This window comes from Monodon monoceros, unplaced genomic scaffold (assembly GCF_005190385.1).
Source record: "Monodon monoceros isolate NGI ecotype Baffin Bay Population unplaced genomic scaffold, NGI_Narwhal_1 Super_Scaffold_7, whole genome shotgun sequence".
Taxonomy (NCBI): Eukaryota; Metazoa; Chordata; class Mammalia; order Artiodactyla; family Monodontidae; genus Monodon; species Monodon monoceros.
In genome coordinates, this window is record NW_021703784.1 from 15,049,658 (window position 1) to 15,070,115 (window position 20,458).

The following is a 20,458-nucleotide window of genomic DNA, read 5'->3' on the forward strand; positions in this document are numbered from 1 at the left end:
CGTAAGTTTTCTGTTGAGACCCCCATCCTCCTCCTTTCCTTAAGGAGATAGGATAACTGGGACCCTGGGGCCCAGCACCAAAGTTAATGTACGGTCCCTGTTCGAGGCAGGTGAGTAGGGTCAAAGTGATGAGAGGCTGGCCACATGCCATCATTTATATGCAATTGAATGAGCTCAACCAATGAAACGGCTTAACCACTGCAAGAAGCTGAGGACCACTTCATCCTTATCCTTATTTGCTAGTAAAGAAGCCAATTAGTGTTAATTGTGCTGGTAATTTGGAACAGCAACCAGGGAATTGATTCAAGGCAATTGTGGAATGACCTCCCTGTCCTGTCCTAGTCCCAGCCATTATTCATAGTCAGATGGGGAATCAGAGAGCTAGTAAATATCTTTTGGTCAGAGAGAGTAAATAGGGGCTCTGCTTCTCATACATTCACAGTGCCCTGGGTGTCAGTTTTTAATATTGTACACGCAGTGACCTGACAACACAGTTCTGCCATCAGGAGAGACATAGATGTGAGATGTGGAGGGGTCAGGACTGGAAGGAGGAATACATTTCAGCATTGGAGTGCTCACAGCCTTCCCTCCTCCCCACTTGCCTGACCAGACCATCTCGTTATTGACAGTCCAGTAGCCTACCCCTCCCCGGCCCTACCTGAAGCTGTTAAAGCCCATCTACTTAATAAAGGGGGTGGGGGGGAAAGAGGGGGAAACCTGGGAGATAGTGAGGGCTCTGGAGGGTGTGGAATGGCAGATAACACAGGAGAGAAGAAAAAGGGATATGAGATTTACTACTGGAATTTGATTTGATCACCTTTAATGTCCTTGGAGAGTCGCTGGTAAGGGTGAATTTTTATTTTATTATTTACTTATTTATTTTGCCCAACAGACGTAACGTATTTAACCATGACGTGCACCACTGCTTCATCAGGGTTATACAAGTGACAGAAATAGGACGCAGGCACTTCTTTGACAATCATCTAGCTATAGACTTATTCAGAGACGGGGCGGGAGGAAGGAAAATGACGTCCCTGCTCTGGCCCTCACCCACCCAATGACTGGAATGCGTGTTTGGGCTGGTTTCTCCGCCCTTGAGCACGCAAATCCTAATTTCCCCATTCCTCTACATTCAGTGACAATTAGAGTGGTTGTACCGGGTGAGTTGGGTTTTTTAAGAGGAAGGAATTTTACTGAAGAATTCCCCTGCCTCGCTTCCGACTTGGTTACAGTTGCTTCGATACTGTAGCTATTCCTGCCTTTGGGGCCTCAAGGGCTAAAGTGGGACAGTGCTAATATTTCTGGTGATGAGGAAATACTTTGTTTTAAAGGAGCCTGGGTGATTGCCGAACTGGGACAGAGGTCACACTAGGGGTCACATTAGCTGTTCCGGGGGGATCGAGGGCGGGTTTGGGTCAGGCATAAGCACCCCCCGACTCCGGCAACGCTGCGGCGGCTTGGAACCTGCTGGCACACTGGCGGTGCCCACTGTCTCCTCCCCGAAGGGGGGCACCCGGGAGCCGACACCCGAGGAACCGTGCCCACGCGGGAAGGTCGAGCTCGCCGGTGAGGTCACGGTTGCCATGGCTCTAGGCAGTGACGCGCGTCGGCACGTGACGAGCGGTTGCCATGGCGCCAGGTCCCGGCGGCGCGGGCGCTCCGCCTCCCGGAGTGACGTCCCCCGGCTCCCCCCCACCTCTTTTCCCGCCCCTCTGCCCCCTCCCCCCCTCCCCCCCGCCGGCTCCCCGCGGCCCCGGAGGTTTCACTGCACAACAAGATGGCGGCGGCGGCGGCGAGCGGAGCTGGCGGGGCTGCCGGGGCCGGAGCGGGGGGAGCCGGGCCGGCGGGCCGCCTGCTGCCTCCGCCCGCCTCGGGGCCCCCGGCCGCCCCCGCTGCTGTGCCCCCGGCGGCTGGCCCGCCGCGTCCCTCAGCCCCGGCCTCCCGCGGGCCGGTGCCTGCCCGCATCGGCTACTACGAGATCGACCGCACCATCGGCAAGGGCAACTTCGCTGTGGTCAAGCGGGCCACGCACCTCGTCACCAAGGCCAAGGTAGTGGCGCGGTGGGACCGGGCGGCGGCGGGGCTGCGCGGCCCGGGACCGTCCGAGTGCTGAGGGCGCAGGAGAGCCCCGCGACACCGAGGCTGAGGGGTCGGAGCGGGAGCGGGGCTCGGGAGAGCGTTGGGGACCGGGGAAACGGGTAGGGGGCTGTCGGGCGAGGGTGCGGAGAGGGCGAGCAGAAGGTGGGGGACACCGGGGGACCCGGGATAGGGTAACTGCACGGCAGAGGGGACGCAGGGGGCCACTGAGCGCGGGGACCTGGGGAACTAGGGAGCCGGGGATGGGGAGGGGGCTCCCTGGGCTGTGCAGAGGGTCGTAGAAGGGATGATTGGAAAGAAGAGGTTTGGAACTCTCCCGGAGCCAGGAGGCAGTAAGCTAAGAAGCCTCTGGAACCAGCAGTTAGGAAATCCTAAGGGAATGAGGGCAGGGGAATAGGAAATGTGGACCAGGAGGATGGGGGGAAAACGGGTGAAACCGGCAGCCCGCAGATGTGGGATTATGAGGGGAACGAGGATAGCTGGGGCACGTACCAGGGGTATGTGGTGGGTACAGGGTACTGAGAGGTATGAGGGACCTGGTACCTTTTGACAGAGGCACCAATCAGCATTTGATCGTCCAAGACTGATAGATGGTGGGAATGGGAGTCTGAGGACAGACAGGATTATTGGAGGAGGCGATGAAAAAAATGGGGAAATATGGAGGAAAAAAAGCACTTTATTTTTCTGCAGGAAGGGGGTCAGGGAACAGAGGCCCAAGGGGGGCCCAGGTTTGTGGTGGCCCTAGGTACTCAGGGGTTAAACAGTTGGGGAGAGCTGGATTGCTGGTTATATTTAGTTGTTGGAGGGTCCAGAACTGTGGGCCTTATAGAGCCCAGGGTGGGCTGTCAGTGGTGAGGGGAAAGCCTGGTGACTGAGGAGGTGTGTGAGGAACCCAGACACTCATGGGGCCCTTTGGTTCCCAAGGGATTTGTGGAGCTCTGTGGTGAAATTGGGCAAGGTCGGTTAGGAAGCCATATCCTTTTAATATTTTACATAGAAAATTCATTTTTGGAGGAAATATGGTTAGCTCTTTCCTGTGGTCTTCTTCATTGGGAGTATTGGAATCGAAGACCCGAGGAGGAATTGTTTGATTTTGACAGGACTCACAAGCCCATTTGTACTCCGGATTTCTTTCTTTGCTCTGTCTCTCACTTGAATGAATACTTTAGATGTAGTCATTCATTATATTTAAAGCTGCAATTTGTGTTTCCCTCACCCTGATTAATGAAGAACTGTTAGAGCTGCTGCTGCTTCCTACCAAAGCCGCGTCAATTCCCCTCCCCTCCTCAGCCTAGCCTCTGGTTCTTGTCACCTACCTTGTTTCTGCTCTTATGGCAGCCCCTTGCTTTCAGAAGGCAGTGACTTACCTCTGCCTTGTCTCCTGCTCACTTATGACCTGAAGTCCCTTTTTCCCTCCTTTCTGTCAGACTGTTAGGGGCCCTTCTTAGCAGGGTGGCTTTGGGGGGTGGCTGTGGAAAATTGATTGGTCAGTTTCACTTCCTCTGGGGGGCCCCCTTCAGCCTTTCTGTCAGTGTCTATCAGAGGGCCTCAAGTCTGCAGGTCTGAGCGGAATGAGATCCCAAAGTCCCAGGTTTCCTGGTGCTCCCCTCAGCCCCCCGGCGGGGAGTAGACTGAGCCAAGACTCTGGTGCATCTCTGCCCCCCTGAGTGATTCCAGTTGTGTTTACTGTTAGCCAAGCCAAATTTATGTTTACAAACAGCTTTAGTTGTTGGAGCCTTGTTCCTTGTTTTGGTATTTCCTTTCGCCACGGCCTCCCCCTCCCACCTAAGTAATCACTTCGAGCTCCTGTGATTATTTTGCTCTGACCTCTGGGGGACAGACTCTATGAACTTAATTGGTTGCCTGGTTTATGGTATCTCTGGTTTAAAGAATTTTGTATCTTACAGCCCTTGGATACACCAAAATATTGATTAAAAAAATCTGTGACAGAGGGTTGAATGTTTTTGTAAATGTAATTGCAAACAGTTGATTCTTGGCTTTATATATAATAGAGACATTTCTATCTTCAGTAGTCAGCAAAGCCAGTGGCTAATTATGGCTGGTCTCCCCGCTTTCTAATTTTCCAGTGTGTGTGTGTGTGTGTGTGTGTGTGTCTAAGTTTTTCTCAAAGTCTTTGGTATTCTTTAGGACTGCAGCATTTTAAACATCAGCTTGTTTATAAATGGGTGTCACTGTTTATGTTGGTTTTTTCTTTGATCATTTGTGGTGTGCAGTTATGCAATTCCTATGCATGGAAATATTCAAAATCTTGAATGAGGCTGAAATGGCTTGGACAATGAGTTGCATGTGTGACAGGACCACACCAGCACTCATTTGTGTTTCTGTAGCGGTGTGCAATTTCCTAGTTACAGTTATAGGCACCCTGTGTTTCTCTGCTTAACTTACTCTGACGACATGAGTGAAGCTTAATTCACAAGGAGCTGTCATGTGCTCTGAGTACATGATGAACATATTTTGGCCTGCTTCATGCTTATCTGAATCCACTTCGGAAAGGTTTCTCAAATGCTGACAGCTCAGATGTGTCTAAGAGCTGTTGACATACAGTATGATGGCCTATTGAGGCCATGGTTTGGTTATATAATGGCAAGGAAGGTGCCTGGGTATTGGCAGTGCAGAAGCTGCTGTTCCGTTACTCAGGTAGATAGATTTTTCTCCCATGCACTGCAGTGTTTATCTTACTTCTTCAGTCAGGTCACTTGGAACCAAAGAGAGCTAGCTATTTTTTTTCCCCATCTCTTTTCAGAATGTATCATGTTTTTTGTTTTGTTTTTTTGGAGGTATGTGATTTTTTTTCTTTCTCCTTTTTCTCCCTGTAGGCCACTGAATGGTCTAGGTCTTTCCTATAACCATATATAACCATCAGACTTAGGTGATTCAGATGATATTTGTGTTGTCTGAAAGAGGTTAGGTAATAGGTGTTTTCTGAACATCAGAGGAATACTTATGGTCACCTTTTCTTACACACATTACCTATTCCATGGACTGAGAGGCTAAAGTAAACTTTATTTATTGACTAAGCTACTGTGCTCGGTCCAATAATAAGTGGTAAAACTGGCCCTTTCCCAAATTCTGTTAACTCTCAAACCTCCTAGATCAGGACTCTGGGATGAATAAAATTAGTAGAGAAAGGGAAATATTTTCCTATTTGGTTGTTGGTGACTTTTGCAGCACGGCATTCATGAGCTCAGACTTAATATTGGCAGAACTGCAGGGCTTAGAGCGTCACTGCAGAACAGTTAACAGGAGAGAATATTCATCTGTGACATACTTTGGTCAGCAGCTCACCCTGGCTGTCTTTGTCCTACCTTCTTTGAGTTCCCTTTTCTGGAGGTGCCTTGGTCTGAGATTCTCTGGCCCTATTCTTTTGGTAGGACACTATAAAATATTAAAGAGATTGAAAAAAAGAAAAGATTTTCTCTTCTCAATTGCTTATTTGGTTGCCTGTACCTAATCATACTTTCACTGGTTGGATGAATGGGAACGAAGAGTAGATATATTTTGTATGCATTTAAAAAAAGAGCATACATGACTATAAAAGCCATTGGTCAAATACTTTAAAAATGTATTTTAACAAATATATTGATACATCACCTGCCTGTTTATTGGTTTGTGGTAAGAGCTTGAGCTTTGGATGAGACTGCCTGGGTTTGGATCTTCTGCTACTTCATAGCTGGGTAATTTAACCTGTCTGTGTTTGGATTTCCTCATCTATGAAATGAGATAACAATAGTACTTACCTCACAAGTTTGGGTGTTATGAAGATTATATAAGATAATATATGTGAAACTCTTAGAACGGATGTACCTGGCACATAGTAGGTATATAGTAAATATTATCACCTTCTTTTTAAAAAATATTTATTTATCTGGCTGTGCTGGGTCTTAGTTGCAGCACTCGGAATCTTTGTGGCTGTGTGCAAGATCTTTGTTGCGGCACGTGGGATTTTTAGTTGTGGCATGCAAACTCTTAGTTGCAGCATGTGGGATCTAGTCCCCTGACCAGGTATCAAACCCGGGCCCCCTGCGTTGTGAGCATGGAGGCTTAGCCACTGGGCCACCAGGGAAGTCCCTGTCACCATCTTCTTCATCATCATCACCATCATCAGGTGCAATAGTAACAAAAACGAGTAAGACATAGTCCCCTTTGTTTGCTTTTCACCACTTTGGAACAGTTCACGAGTGCCACTTGTTTAGTGTAGGCAGATGTCATCCTGATGATGTGCTGCTTTCAGCTTAAAAAAGTAGTTTGCTATTATTTCACGTGCCTCTTTGAGAGAGTGGATTTAATTCCTGTGGACTATGGGCTAATTTCATGCGATCGACATTTAAAAATATAGTTTTCCATTAAACTTTTGAAATAGTTATGAGACTTGTCTAATGAGGACTGTGACTAACACTGGCTTTTATTTGGGCTGCCTTGAATATTCAGGGTGTTTGTGTAGCTACACTTTGTCAGACTGGTGACAGAACAGAGTTTGAGTGCAGTCTTTTCTCCAGAGATTCCCTTAAATTCCATGGAGAATATGAAGAAATATTCCTACAAGCTTAAGGAGACACTTGCACTTGGGTGCAGGGTGTGCTACCTAGAGGGCCAAGGTCAGGATTCTTAACTTGAGATATTACACAGAAAAAACATTGTGCTCCCTGACCCCCTTCCAAATACTGACGAGCCAGGACACATCTGTGTGCTGTGTGGTTTAGTGCAAACTCATTTCCACAAGGAGAACAACTCAAAGTGGGCCAATAGTATTATTTTCACTTCTAAGGATGATGCTTGTGCTCGTTAGAAGGCTGAAAACAAGATTCATTAGTAAATAGAAAAGAGAATTATGTCAAAAAGAAATTGAAAGCAAGATTTATATTAGTTACATTTGAGGAGGATAGTTCCATCCCTAGATAATCTAGAAATGACTATTGAAAGACAACTAACTTCATTTTGAGATAGGTTGTTGAAACTTTGTGAAGAGCTAAGACTGATTTGGACTAGTTTTTCCAGAGTCAAAATACCAGTATTCCACTTTCAGCATCAAAACTATTTATTTTAACATTCTGACTTTGGTGCCAGCTCCCTAGAAAGTCATAGATCTGGCTCAAGCCAGAGGTGCCCAGACTAGTTATTTCTGTGCCAGAAGTGCTGTTTTCATTTTCCAAGCATCACTCTGGCTAATGTTTTCTAGTTCCTGGCATAAAAGAGAACAAAATGGATGCTTTGGAAGGAAAAAGAAATGTGCTCTTCTTACCAGAGCCTTTGTAAGTCTAAAAAACACCTAAAACTTCTCTGCACAGAGATGGAACCTTTCCCTTGTCCATTCATTCATTCAGCGTATGTTTACTGAATGCAGATTTTGTGTCAGGTTCTACTCTGGCTCTCGAGTACCCCAAAAACAAAAGAGAAAGAAAGCTCTTGCCTTCTTGGAACTTATTTTCCGATGGGAGGAGATAGGCAAGAAACATGTAAACAAATAATTTTATGTAGTGACAAATACTATGAAGAAAATAAATGGGCTAGAGAGTGTCTGGGGCAGGGTGCTGGAAGGCCTTTCCAGGGTGGTGATATTTGAGCTGACAACTGAATGATGAGAAAGAGGCAGCTTGGGAAGATTCAGAAGATGGAATATTCAGTGCAGAAGGAATGGCACGTGCAGCGGCCTTGGGGTAGAAATGAACTTGGTTTGTCCAAAGATTAGACCCAAGGTCAGGGTGCCTAGAGCTTAGTGAACAAGAGAAAGGATGGTAAGGAATGAGATCAGAAAGTTAGACAGGGGCCAGATCATATGGGTCTTATAGGCCATTTTATGGAATTGGGTGTGAAACAGGGGACTGACCTCAGAAGATATCAAAGCAGAGCACTGACATTATCTGGTTTATGTTTTTAAAAACTCATGTTGGGGGACTTCCCTGGTGGCGCAGTGGTTAAGAATCTGCCTGCCAATGCAGGGGACACGGGTTCAATCCCTGGTTCAGGAAGATCCCACGTGCCGCGGAGCAACTAAGCCCGTGCGCCACTACTGAGCCTGCGCTCTAGAGCCCACGTGCCACAACTACTGAGCCCACGTGCCACAACTGCCGAAGCCCGTGTGCCTGGAGCCTGTGCTTCGTAACAAAGAGAAGCCCCTGCTTGCCACAACTAGAGAAAGCCAGTGGACAGCAACGAAGACCCAACACAGAATGAATGAATGAATGAATAAATAAGTTTATTAAAAAAAAAGATCTTAGAGATGTTCTATTCCAGCTCTTTCTTTTCTAGAGTCTAGAAAGATGGACTTAACAGAATTTAGAATCTCAGGCTTTTAGGAGCCATCAAAGTAGTTTAGATCAATTATCTGTTAGACTCACAGCTCTCTCCTGTATCTCTCCCACCCCCCATTTGCCCAGAATCCTATAGCTAGTTAGTGGGGGAGGTAGAAATAGAATCCAGGTATCCTACTCCTAGTTAACTCTACCGTGACTCCTCCAATCATAGAGAACATTGCCCTTGCCCTCTGAATACTTACTCTTTCATTAGAGAAACAAGATACACCTACTAATTAAAGTCTAAGATTATTTATCCTCTCTATTAAAACAAACTCCAAAGATGAGAAGTCATGATGAGAGGAAAATTTTCCAAGTAGGGGATATACCAACACTGTATTTAACCTGTCCTTTGGCATTGTTTCACTCTATCACCTCTGTCACTTACCTGCAGTCCTCCATGGGTACACTGCTTTGCCTTTCAGTCTCCTACTCAGATGCCCCTTGGTGCTCCCTTGACATGACTGAGGTGTCAAAAAAGCCTTTCAAAATGCTAAGGAAGTAAAAAGAGAAAGAAACACAGAAAAAGCAATGACCATAAACACAGTCTGCCTTATATAGTTTGCTTTTGCCACTATATCTAGCTCATACTCAGGGAACATGAGTAATTATACTTTTGCTCTGTTGGGTTGGTCTGGTCTGTCTTTGAAGGTACATTTCTTAGATGGACTCCTTATTTACCAGAACACTACCAGTTTCCAGGGGATGGTGCCATCTTATAACTCATTAAGAGAACTGGTCACCAAGATACATACCTTGATGATGCAGGTGAGGGCCAAGAGAACCATTTATCTAGGGCTCCTCTTATGTGGTTCTAGTTTCTCATCTAAGAGCTTGGCCTGCTCCCCAGGTGAATGACCTCACCCATCAGGTGAGTCCCTACCTCCTTTATAATAGGTCCCTATTATAGCTTGGTCCCTTCTGGCGTAATAGTATAGTCATGCTGTCTTGTGGATGACTGATAACATCCAGAGGATGAAAATTATGTACATTCTCATGGACTTTTGTCCATGGGAATGTGTATAATGACCTTGGCAATGTCTTTGAGAAGCCCTCAACAGTCTTGGATGAATTAGCTTGAGAGGGTTTCTTTTGGATCTGTTCAGAGTAAAATTCCATCAGCTAAGGACAAAACTGTTGGATGAGCCGTAGAGAAGTTATGTTAGAACATATTTCTGTTCAGGAGGTGTGTGATCCACTGTAGACCAGGAGTCCCTCGCCACATTGATAAGTATTTCTTCTCAGAATTTAGCTTGTCAGAGAATTAGGAATCAGATTGTAAATACTCAGTCTCATTTCCCAGAAACTGAAAAGGAAGGAGATGCAAACCCATCGCCTGTTTAAGCTCCTCTGTGTAGGCTGGGCTCACTCATTTGGGTACTTTTGGCCAGTTATCTTAAACTATATTTAGGTATTGATTAGGAATTTCTGAGAAATCCTCAAATTTCTGCCTTGTTTCAGCTCCAGCCCATGCTTACTAGCAGTAGGCTTTGCTTCTCTTTGCTCCCTCCAGAAGAATTGAATGTGAAATTTTAGGTTAACCAACCACATTTCTTGAGACTGAAATTTTTGGAGAAGAAATTTTTCATTCATTCATTCCAGCCAGCCAGCCAATAAGCTTTTGAAAAATTGTTTATCAAAAACTAGGAGTGAATGATATATGGCACAAAATTCAAAAAGTGCAAACTCGTATATAGTGAAATTGTCTGCCTGCCACCCCAGTGCCTCAGACACACAGTTTTTTAGTCTTGTTTCCCCAGTATTTATTAAGGGCGTCTCTGGATCAGTCCAAATGCTAGGTGCTGTTTGTTTTCTGGCAGTGTTTTGACATGCTTGAAATTTCTAAAAATCATTTTACTTAAAAAGAAAAAGAAGAAAATACCTAACTTTTAAAGCTGGTTAGGAGGCACAGGGTGATAATTTAATGTCAGCTCCATGTGGGCAGGGATTTTAAGCTATTGTTTGCTGCTGTATTCCCAGTGCCTACTACAACGCCTGTAAATACTCATTTAGTGAATGAATGTAAGGATTAAAAAAAAAAAATGGTTGCTTCCTTGGTGGCGCAGTGGCTAAGAATCTGCCTGCCAACGCAGGGGACACGGGTTCGAGCCCTGGCCTGGGAAGATCCCACATGCCGCGGAGCAACTAAGCCCGTGTGCCACAGCTACTGAGCCTGCGCTCTAGAGCCTGTGAGCCACAACTGCTGAGCCCAGGTGCCACAACTACTGAAGCCCGCGTGTCTAGAGCCCGTGCTCCCCAACAAGTGAAGCCACCGCAATGAGAAGCCCGTGCACCGCAATGGAGAGTAGCCCCCGTTCGCTGCAACTAGAGGAAGCCCGCGCCCAGCAACGAAGACCCAACAGAGCCAAAAATAAATAAATAAAATAAATAAATTTATTTTAAAAAAATGGGAGCTGAGTTTGCTTTTTATACTCAATGCATCTTAGAATTTTATTATTGAAATTTTCTATCTCCAGTTAAGATGTTAAAGAAAAATAATATTCTACCTTTTTCTCACAAATCTCTAGGTAAGGAGATTTCACAGCCTTTCTGGGCAAGTTACTTTTGGCATATCTCAAACTTTCATTATTAAGAAGTTCAGTATAATTTAAAGTAAATCCTGCAATTTAAATTCAAATCCCTTATTTTAAGGAGAAGGTTCTTACACATACAGGCTCCCATTGGGTTACTTCCTTGAGAGGGTCCCATGGGTACAGTCAGTATGGTCAGCCAGTGCCTTGTTTTCCCTCTTCTGCCTAGGAGCCTCTTCTTTGCAGACCCACTAAGCTGTCTTGGGCTGCTGGCACTTCCTGAAGTAACTTCACACTCTTTGTTGGAGTTACCACTTGTTCTTTTCTTTATACTAAGTGATCTGATTAAAACAACTACTGTTTTTCTGTCACTGGTCCTTAATTTCAGTGGGTTACTTTTATTGGTCCTTACCTTAAATGGATTCATTCAAATAGTATTTTTTCTGTCATCTGTAGGCAAAAGTAGCGGCTACTGATACTAGAAGACAAGAGGATAAGTGTTATTCTTGTCAGGGTGGGCAAAGGGTTAAGTTAAAGGAGCAATTGAATGCTCGCAGCCGGGACCTGATAGAGGAGGAATACAAGGAGTCTTGAGCATAAATTCTCTTCAACCCAGTTGCTTATTATTACTGGCTCACTTCTACCACCTTGCCCTATTTTTTTCTGATTATAATTGGGAAAACTCAGAAAATTATAAAGAAGCAGAAGGAAAAAAATCACCCATAATCCTGCCCCCCAGAGGCAACAGTTATTAATATTGTAAAATACATAATTGAGATCATATTGATATACTATTTTATTTCTTCCCCCCTTATCATTATAAGCATTTTCTCATCATTTGAAACTATTTGTAAACATCAATTTTAATGGATGTGTACTTTGCTGTTGTATGACTGCCATTATTTTTTTAACCTTTTTCATAATTTAAGGTTCTTCCCAGTTTTTCACTGTTAGAAATTTTCTGCGATGACTATTTTTGTGCATGAATCTTTGAAGCATTTCTGATTTTTTCTCAGGGTAGATTGTTGGATGTGAAATTATTGGGTCAGAGGGTATACATGTTTTTAAGATATCTGATTCATATGTTGGCACATTGCTTTCCAGAAAGGTTGTGCCAGGGTTTAGCCTCCCAGAAGTGAATGAACTCTTCCTTTTTTATTTTGTCTCCGCTTCTGCCCTCCTTGGTTTGGGAGTGTAGGGCTTTTAAGTCTCTGCTGCACCTCTAAACTTAGGGCAGTAGGTATGGGACACATTAAAGAGGGCTGGAGCAGCTGCCTAATCCTTCCTTCCCTGAACCAAACCTGGACGAGGAATGAAAAGAGTTAAGTGTGACTCTAACCTTTTCAGTTGTTTTTTATGAATCATCATTCTCTCTTGGTCTTTCACAAAGAGACATAAACTTAAATTGGAGAAATTGCCGAAGGAGAGAAGAAAGGTTAATGAGAAAGACTCTGATTACTTGAATCTTTGATTTTTAAATAACTATTGTTCGGTAAACCTGAGTGAGAATTTCAGAGATTGATGAAGGTTGTAAATTACTCCTCTCTTTTTTTTAATGGTAAAAAGGTGGTGAGGAAATTGTAAAGGAAATAATTATGTGAATAAATGTGGTGATACACCAGTTCTATTATGTTTGTATTTACTTTACGCACCGTACTTTATGCGTTAAGAGGTTTTCAAGGGTAATTGGGTCATGTGGAATATTGTTCTTAGAATGTTTGGGGGTTACCACTGCTGTATTTTAGGCATCTGACAATATGCTCTTTTCTTTTGTCTCCAATAGAAGGCCTTTTATACAGTCGGTTTGGGTTATGATTTGCTTAGTTAATTAGGGAAAATAAATGAATGAAGCAGGGAAATCAGAAATAATGATGCATATATACTTTTAATATTTTATTTTAATTTAAAATGTGAATATGCATTAATCCACTAATCTTTTTCAAAAAGTGTTTATTATGGAAAATTTCAAACATAAGCAAAATTAAAAAGAATGATATAATGAACCCCCATCGACCTATCACTCAGTGTAAGCAATTATTACCTCATGGCCAATCTTTCACCCATATCACTTCCAGCTTCTCTTTTCTCCCTAGTTTATTTTGAAGCAATTCCCAGAATTTTTTTCACCTGTGAATATTTTGGCATGTATCTCTATATAGGCCAGGATTGTTTCTCAAAAAACATAATCACAGTACCATTATCCTACCTAAAACAATTAACAATAATTCTCTAATGTCATTAAGTATCAAATTAGTGTTATATACATAAATATATATTTTTTCTTTTTTTAACCACTTGTTTGTTTGAATCAGGGTCTAAATAAAGTCCATACATTATAATTGATTGATGTCCCTTAAGTTTTGTATTAAAAAATTGTTTGTTTTACTCTATAGATTTCCCCTCCTTTTCTTTTTCTTTGCAGTTTGTCTAAGAAACACATTCGCTAATCTTAGATGTAGACCTTTCTCTGTATATTGATGTCCTGATTGAAGTTCTTCATCATGTTTGTGTTAAACATACCCATAGTTCATCATCTATGATTTCCAGTTTTGTTTTGCTTTTTTAAAGCAGAGTAGGAATTTAAAGGCATTTGTGAAGCAATATGAGTACAGAATCTCTCTTGAGTTCTTGATTCTCTCCCCCTAGTCTTTTACACTTGTCTCATCCACATCTAATTTGACTTTACCAAGTCATTTTAAGCATTCAACTTAGTTTTCAAAGAAACATGTCCTTCTTTTCTCCCAGATTTCTCATCCGTTTACATAGATAATTAAACTGCATTACTATAATAACAAGAACAACTGGTATAAATAGGTTTGGGGAAAACCAGTTAATTCTTGGTAAGCATGCAGCTTAATGGATGGGAGCAGAAATATCCAGGAGTAGAGGGAGTGGCTATTAATTGGGGCCAGCTTGCATGCTGGGGCCCCAGTTGTTTTACAGAGGAAAGGGGAAGCATCAGTTATTTCGGCAGGTTGGTTGAGAGGCGGTGGGTTAAGAGAACTTCTGCATTAATTTTATACTTATAAGTAAGCCAAATTGTTAGAAATTTGAGGACAAGATATTTTATAGGGTTTTTTTATTTATAGTGTATACTTCAGCGTAGTATTTTTGTCCACTTGTGTTAGAGTTTGCATGAACTGGACTGAATTTGACAATAGGCCAGTGATGTTAAAATTTGGTTGAGGAAACAGCCAAAACTTTGTAGTTTGCAAGGTTTATATCTGTTCACTGCCAGTGTAGTGTTCCATGGAACAAGTTGACATTTTCACGTAGTAAGTTGTTTTCTGTTCCTGGCAAAAGAAATCTTGGTTCGTATACCACAAGGACCAGGATTGTTGTTATTGTGGAAGGCAGGAGTAGAGCTGTGTGTTTCTTATTAGGATTAGCTGGGCACCTGCAGGATTTCTTACTTCTTTCTTTCTGCTTCCTGCCTGCTGTCGTCCTTTCCTTCTGTCAGAATGTTCTAGTGTTGCCTAAGCAGTGTTCTGACAATAGATGAGGTTTTTTGGTAGCTCATTTTTTTAAACCCTCAAAATAATGTTTTTAGTGATTGTATGTTCTTGGCTTACTTTCCATTTCTACATCAACAGTGATATTGTTATTCTAGTCAAATGGGGCAGTTGTATTCCAGCAGTGATCTTTGTGTCCAAGTCAGCTGCAGAGATACCATGTTAATTTTTTATTCCTAAATATCTTATATGTGTATAGTAATTCTGGGAGGTAATTCAGTTTTGAGCTGATACTTGCGGATCTCGGTACAGGATTTCACAGTCCTCAAGAATAAAGCTTGTTTGAAGCATTGTTAGCCATTGGCCTCTGACATATGCAGAAGAGTGGCCGGTGATTTCAGCCTGCTGCCTCTTCTCATCTCATTTTCCTTCTTCCTTTTCAGCCAGCAGCTGCATCCCGTGCCCTGCTCTGATTGAACTCTTAGTAAAAGGGGTACTGTTTTACAAAGTCACAACCTCTTCTATCAATGGTTTTTAGATTTTTAGGCCAAGAATCAATTTTGGAGTCACATTAAAATTTGGAAACAACATTTTAGTTGTGTTACCTAAATTTCTCTTCCTTTCCTTATGCTAGTAGCAGTGTTTTCTGCTTTTCCAGTCTTTGGGGAACCTTTTTGGCCCCTCAGAGCAGCTCGAGGCAGTCTAAGTGATGCACTGAGCATTGCTGTGGGAGTCAGGGCACGTGTTTCACGTCTCAGTTTTTACTAGCCTGGCAGCTTTCTTTGGGCAGGTCACTTAACCCCATAGGGCTTCCAGTTTCTTTCTTTTTCTAAAAAAATTTTATTTATTTATTTTTTGGCTGCACTGGGTCTTCGTTGCTGCACGCGGGCTTTCTCTAGTTGTGGCGAGCGGGGGCTACTCTTCGTTGCGGTGTGCGGGCTTCTCAGTGCGGTGGCTTCTCTTGTGGAGCACGGGCTCTAGAGTACAGGCTCAGTAGTTGTGGTGCACGGGCTTAGTTGCTCTGCGGCATGTGGGATCTTCCCAGACCAGGGCTCGAACCTGTGTCCCCTGCATTGGCAGGCGGATTCTTAACCACTGCGCCACCAAGGAAGTCCCCCAGAATCCATTTTAGAATGTTTTTATTCCTCTTAAAAGAAGTGACCCATTAGCAGTCACTGTCCATTTCTTCAACCTCCGTCCTGCAACCCTAATCAATCACTAATCAGTCTCTATAGATTTGCCCATTCTGGACATTTCATATAAATGGAGTCATACAACATATTGCCTTTCATGTCTGGCTTCTTTCACTTAGTATAATGTCTTCAAGGTTCATCTATTGTAGCATATGTCAGAATTTCCTTCCTTTTTATGGCTGAATAATATTCCACTGTATGGATATATTGCATTTTGTATATTCATTCATGAAATTGTGGACATTTGCATTAGTCCCACTTTTGGCTATTATGAACAATGCTGTTGTGAACATTCGTGTACCAATTTTTTTTAAAAATTACGTTATTTTATTTATTTATTTGGCTGCACTGAGCGGCATGTAGGATCTCAGTTCCCTGACCAGGGACAGAACCCGTGCCCTGTGCGTTGGCAGCGTGGAGTCTTAACCACTGGACTTCCAGGGAATTCCCCTCGTGTACAAAGTTTTGTGGGACATATGTTTCAATTTTTCTTGGGCATATACCTAGGAGTGGAATTTTTGCATCATAAACATTCCATATTTAACTTTTTGAGGAATTGCCAAACTGTTTTCCAAAATGGCTGCACCATTTTCCATTCTGACCAGTAATGTATGAGGGTTCCAGTTTTTCCACATGCTTACCAAAACTTATTTTCTTTCTTTTTGATTTAGCCATCCAAGTGAATGTGAAGTGGTAGCTCATTGTGGTTTTGATTTGCATTTCTCTTATGACTCATGGTGTTGAGTATCTTTTCTGTGCTAAGGGACCATTTGTAGATCTTTGGAGAAGTGTCTATTTAGATTCTTTGCCCATTTTTTTTAGTTGGGTTGTCTTTTTATTGTTGAGTTGCAAGGATTCTTTATATATTCTGGATATAAGTCCTTTATCAGATATATGACATACAAATATTTTCTCCTATTTTGTAGGTTGTCTTTTCACTTTTGTGATGGTTTTGTTTGCAGCACAAAGGTTTTAAATTTTAATGCTCTAGTTTCCTTATTTGTAAAGTTATTCTAACTCTGAAATTACATGTTCTATTGAAATATCTTCCTCTGTACTCATTTTGTACCTTTCTCTCACTTTGGGATAGATCTCCCTTTTCCAGGACATTTTATAGCCGCAAAGTCTCTTTAAAAACATCCATCTATGTATCTATCTGATACATGTGTCTTATAAAATAATCAGACTCTACAAAATAAATAACATCAAAAGTGAAAGTTCCTTTTCTTTGTGAAATCCTTTCTCTTAGGATATACTCTGTTAACTTTCACATATAACATAATAGCAGTGTTAATTATATTTATCATGTTGTACCATTACATCTGTAGTACTTATTTGTCTTACAACTGGAAATTTGTAGCTTTGACTCCCTTCATCCAGTTCCTCCTCCCCCTCCCCCTGTCTCTGGTAACCACAAATCTGATCTCTTTTTCTGTGAGTTTGTTTGTTTGTTTTTGAAGTACAATTGACCTACAATACTGTGTTAGTTCTTGTTACACAACATAGTGGTTCATTATTTCTGTGCATTTCAAAATGATCACCATGATAAGTCTAGTTACGATCTGTCACCATAAAAATATATTACATAATTATTGACAGTATTCCCCTCACTGTGCATTTCATACTCGCGACTCATTTATTTTGCAACAGGAAGTTTGTACCTCTTAATCTCTCTCACCTATTTCTCTTCTTGCCCTCCCCACCCTCCTCTCTGGCAACCACCTGTTTGTTCTCTGTATCTATGACTCTGTTTCTATTTTGTTACGTTTATTCGTTTTATTTTTTAAGATTCCACATGTAAGTGAAATCATATAGTACTTGTCTTTCTCCGTCTGACTTATTTCACTTGGCATAATGCCCTCTGGGTCCATCCATGTTGTCATAAATGGCAGGATTTCATTCTTTTCTATGGCTGAGTAATAATATTCCATTGTGTGTGTGTGTGTATATATATATATGTATATATATATATGCCAAGTCTTTATACATTCATCTGTTGATGGGTACTTAGGTTGCTTCCGTATCTTGGCTATTGTAAGTAACGCTGCAGTGAACACACGGGTGCCTATATCTTTTCTGACTAGTGGCTTTGTTTTCTTTGGATAAATACCTAGGAATGGAATTGCTGGATCATCTGGTAGGTTTCTTTTTAATTTTTTGAGTCATCTCCATACTATTTTCCATAGTGGCTGCACCAATTTACATTCCCATCAACAGTGCACGAAGGTTCCCTTTTCTCCACATCCTCGCCAACACTCGTTATTCGTGTCTTTTTGACCTGCCATTGTGACAGGTGTGAATTGATATCTCACTGTGGTTTTGATTTTCATTTCCCTGATGATAAGTGATGTTGAGCATCTTTTCATGTACCTGTTGGCCATCTGTATATCTTCTTTGGAAAAATGTCTATTCAGATCCTCTGCCCATTTTATAATTGGGTTGCTTGTTTTCTTTATGTTGAGTTGTATGAGTTCTTTGTATATTTTGGATATTAACCAAATATTAATTGGGTATATCATTTGCAGATATTGTCTCCCAATTCAGTAGGTGGCCTTTTCATTTTGTTGATTGTTTCCTTCTCTATGCAAAAGCTTTTTAGTTTGATGTAGTCTCATTTATTTATTTATTTTTGCTTCCTTGCCTGAAGAGACATATTCAAAAAAATATTACTAAGATCAATGTCAAAGAATGTACTGCCGATGTTTTCTTTGCTATTTGGTTTTTTGTTTTTAAATTGGAGTATAGTTGATTTACAATGTTGTGTTAGTTTCAGGTTTATAACAAAGTGATTCAGTAGTATATATGTATATCTTCTTTTCCATTATAGGTTATTACAAGGTATTGAATATAGTTCCCTGTGCTATACAGGTCTTTGTTGTTTATTTTATATATAGTGGTTTTGCTACTCATTTTTTATTTTAATAATATATCTCCACGTTCTATCACATCAATACATTTTGCTGTAGTCTCAAGCTTTTTAATACTGCAGAGTATTCCATTTTATGCATATACTATAATTTATTTAAGTAGTACCCTATTGATAGGTTTAGGGTTGTTTCCGGCTTTTATTTTTTTCTTTCAAATTATATGTCACTTAACAGTTTCTGCACATTTATGTTTGTATGCTTGTACTGGTTTTCTGTTTGCTTTTGTACTGTTTATTATTCAAAAGACTTATAAATCTCAGATTTAATTTTTAAAAATACAAGTGTTTTGGGGACTTCCCTGGTGGTCCAGTGGTTAAGACTCCACGCTCCCAATGCAGGGGGCCCGGGTTCAATCCCTGGTCAGGGAACTAGATCCCACATGCCGCAACTAAAAGATTCCCTCATGCCACAACTAAAGATCCCGCGTGCCGCAATGAAGATCTTCTGCAGCCAAATAAATAAATAAAGAGATAAATTAAAAAAAAAAAAAGGGCTTCTTTGGTGGTGCAGTGGTTAAGAATCCGCCTGCCAATACAGGGGACACGGGTTCGATCCCTGGTCCAGGAAGATCCCACATGCCACAGAACAACTAAGCCCACGTGCCACAACTACTGAGCCTGTGCTCTAGAGCCTGCGAGTCAAAACTAAAAAAAAAAAAAAAAAAAAAATACAAGTGTTTTATTAGGTCCAACCTAGAGTAAACCTCCCAAAAGTTATGTGTTCTTTTCCATTATGATATATACAATGTTAGAAACTAAGTTCTTCATTTTCTCAGTAATTTAATAGAATAATTCACTAGAGGTGGAATGCCTGAGTCAAAGTATGAGTGCTTAAAATTTTATAAATGTTGCTAAATTGCCCTCCAAGAAAGGCCAAGCTAATTCACTCAATGAGAGCGTATGACAGTGCTCCTCTGCTCTCTTTAAACATTGGCAACCAGCCGTCTTTTTAGGGAGTCAGTCTGACAGGTGAGAAAATGTCATCTTAGTTTGTAATTATTTATTAGTGAATTTGACTATCATTTAATTTGTCTATTGGCTATTCGTATTTTTCCTTGGAATTATCTGTGTCCTGTCTATTTTTCTTTTGGGCTTTTTGGCTTTTTCTCATTAATGTGCATAGCTTTTTGAATATTAGGGAAATTAGTTACCTATTAAAATATTATAGATATGTTTCTGTGTTTGTCTCGACAGTGTATGTGTATTTTTTTTTACTATAAAATGTAAACATTTTCATGTAGTCAGATTTTTTTTGTTTTTTACTTTAAGGTTTCTCAATTTTCTTCCTCATCCTAATCTTATAAAAATATTTACCCATGTTTTCTTCAAGTATTTTTATGGTTTTGTTTTTAAAATTAGATCTTTGTTTCATGTGGAATGCATTTTGGTTTAAACCAGGTGAGAAGGGAATCAGTTGTGAAATTTATTGGAGCTGCAGGTTTACATTCATTTTTGTGGTTATTAATGGCTCTTCTTCCCCTTGACTGGAAGCTCCTTGAGGGCAATGGATTGTACAGTTTTTCCCTTGTTGTTATTTTCGGTATCTAGCACAGTGCTTGCAGGTAATAGGCCCTCCATTTATTGAGTGAATGAATCTATCTTTTTCCCCAGATGTCTAGTTTGTTGTCTGTCCCAACACAATATTATTAAATAATCCATCTTTTCCCTCTTGATTTAAAAAGCTACTTTGGGGCTTCCCTGGTGGCGCAGTGGTTGAGAGTCCACCTGCCGATGCAGGGGACACGGGTTTGTGCCCCGGTCTGGGAAGATCCCACATGCTGCGGAGCAGCTAGGCCTGTGAGCCATGGCCACTGAGCCTGCACGTACGGAGCCTGTGCTCCGCAACGGAAGAGGCCACAACAGTGAGAAGCCCGCGTATCCCACACACAAAAAATAAATAAAAAATAAAAAAATAAAAATAAAAAGCTACTTTGTCTACAAAATCTCC

At 41.7% G+C, this 20,458-nt stretch overlaps 1 protein-coding gene across 4 annotated transcripts in view; it reads left to right on the plus strand.

Moving 5' to 3' along the window:
- Window positions 1-20,458, plus strand: part of SIK3 (SIK family kinase 3) — a 290,388-nt gene that overhangs the window by 46,021 nt on the left and 223,909 nt on the right. Inside the window, exon 1 of one of the 4 annotated variants that reach the window (XM_029207072.1) lies at window positions 1,771-2,050. The exons of 2 other annotated variants lie outside the window; for them this stretch is intronic. In XM_029207072.1, coding sequence (XP_029062905.1) covers window positions 1,778-2,050 — 273 coding nt within the window. In that variant the 5' untranslated portion in view covers window positions 1,771-1,777. Of the gene's footprint in view, window positions 1-1,770; window positions 2,051-20,458 lie in introns of those variants that run through there. One more of the 4 variants, XM_029207073.1, reaches the window with a different exon arrangement.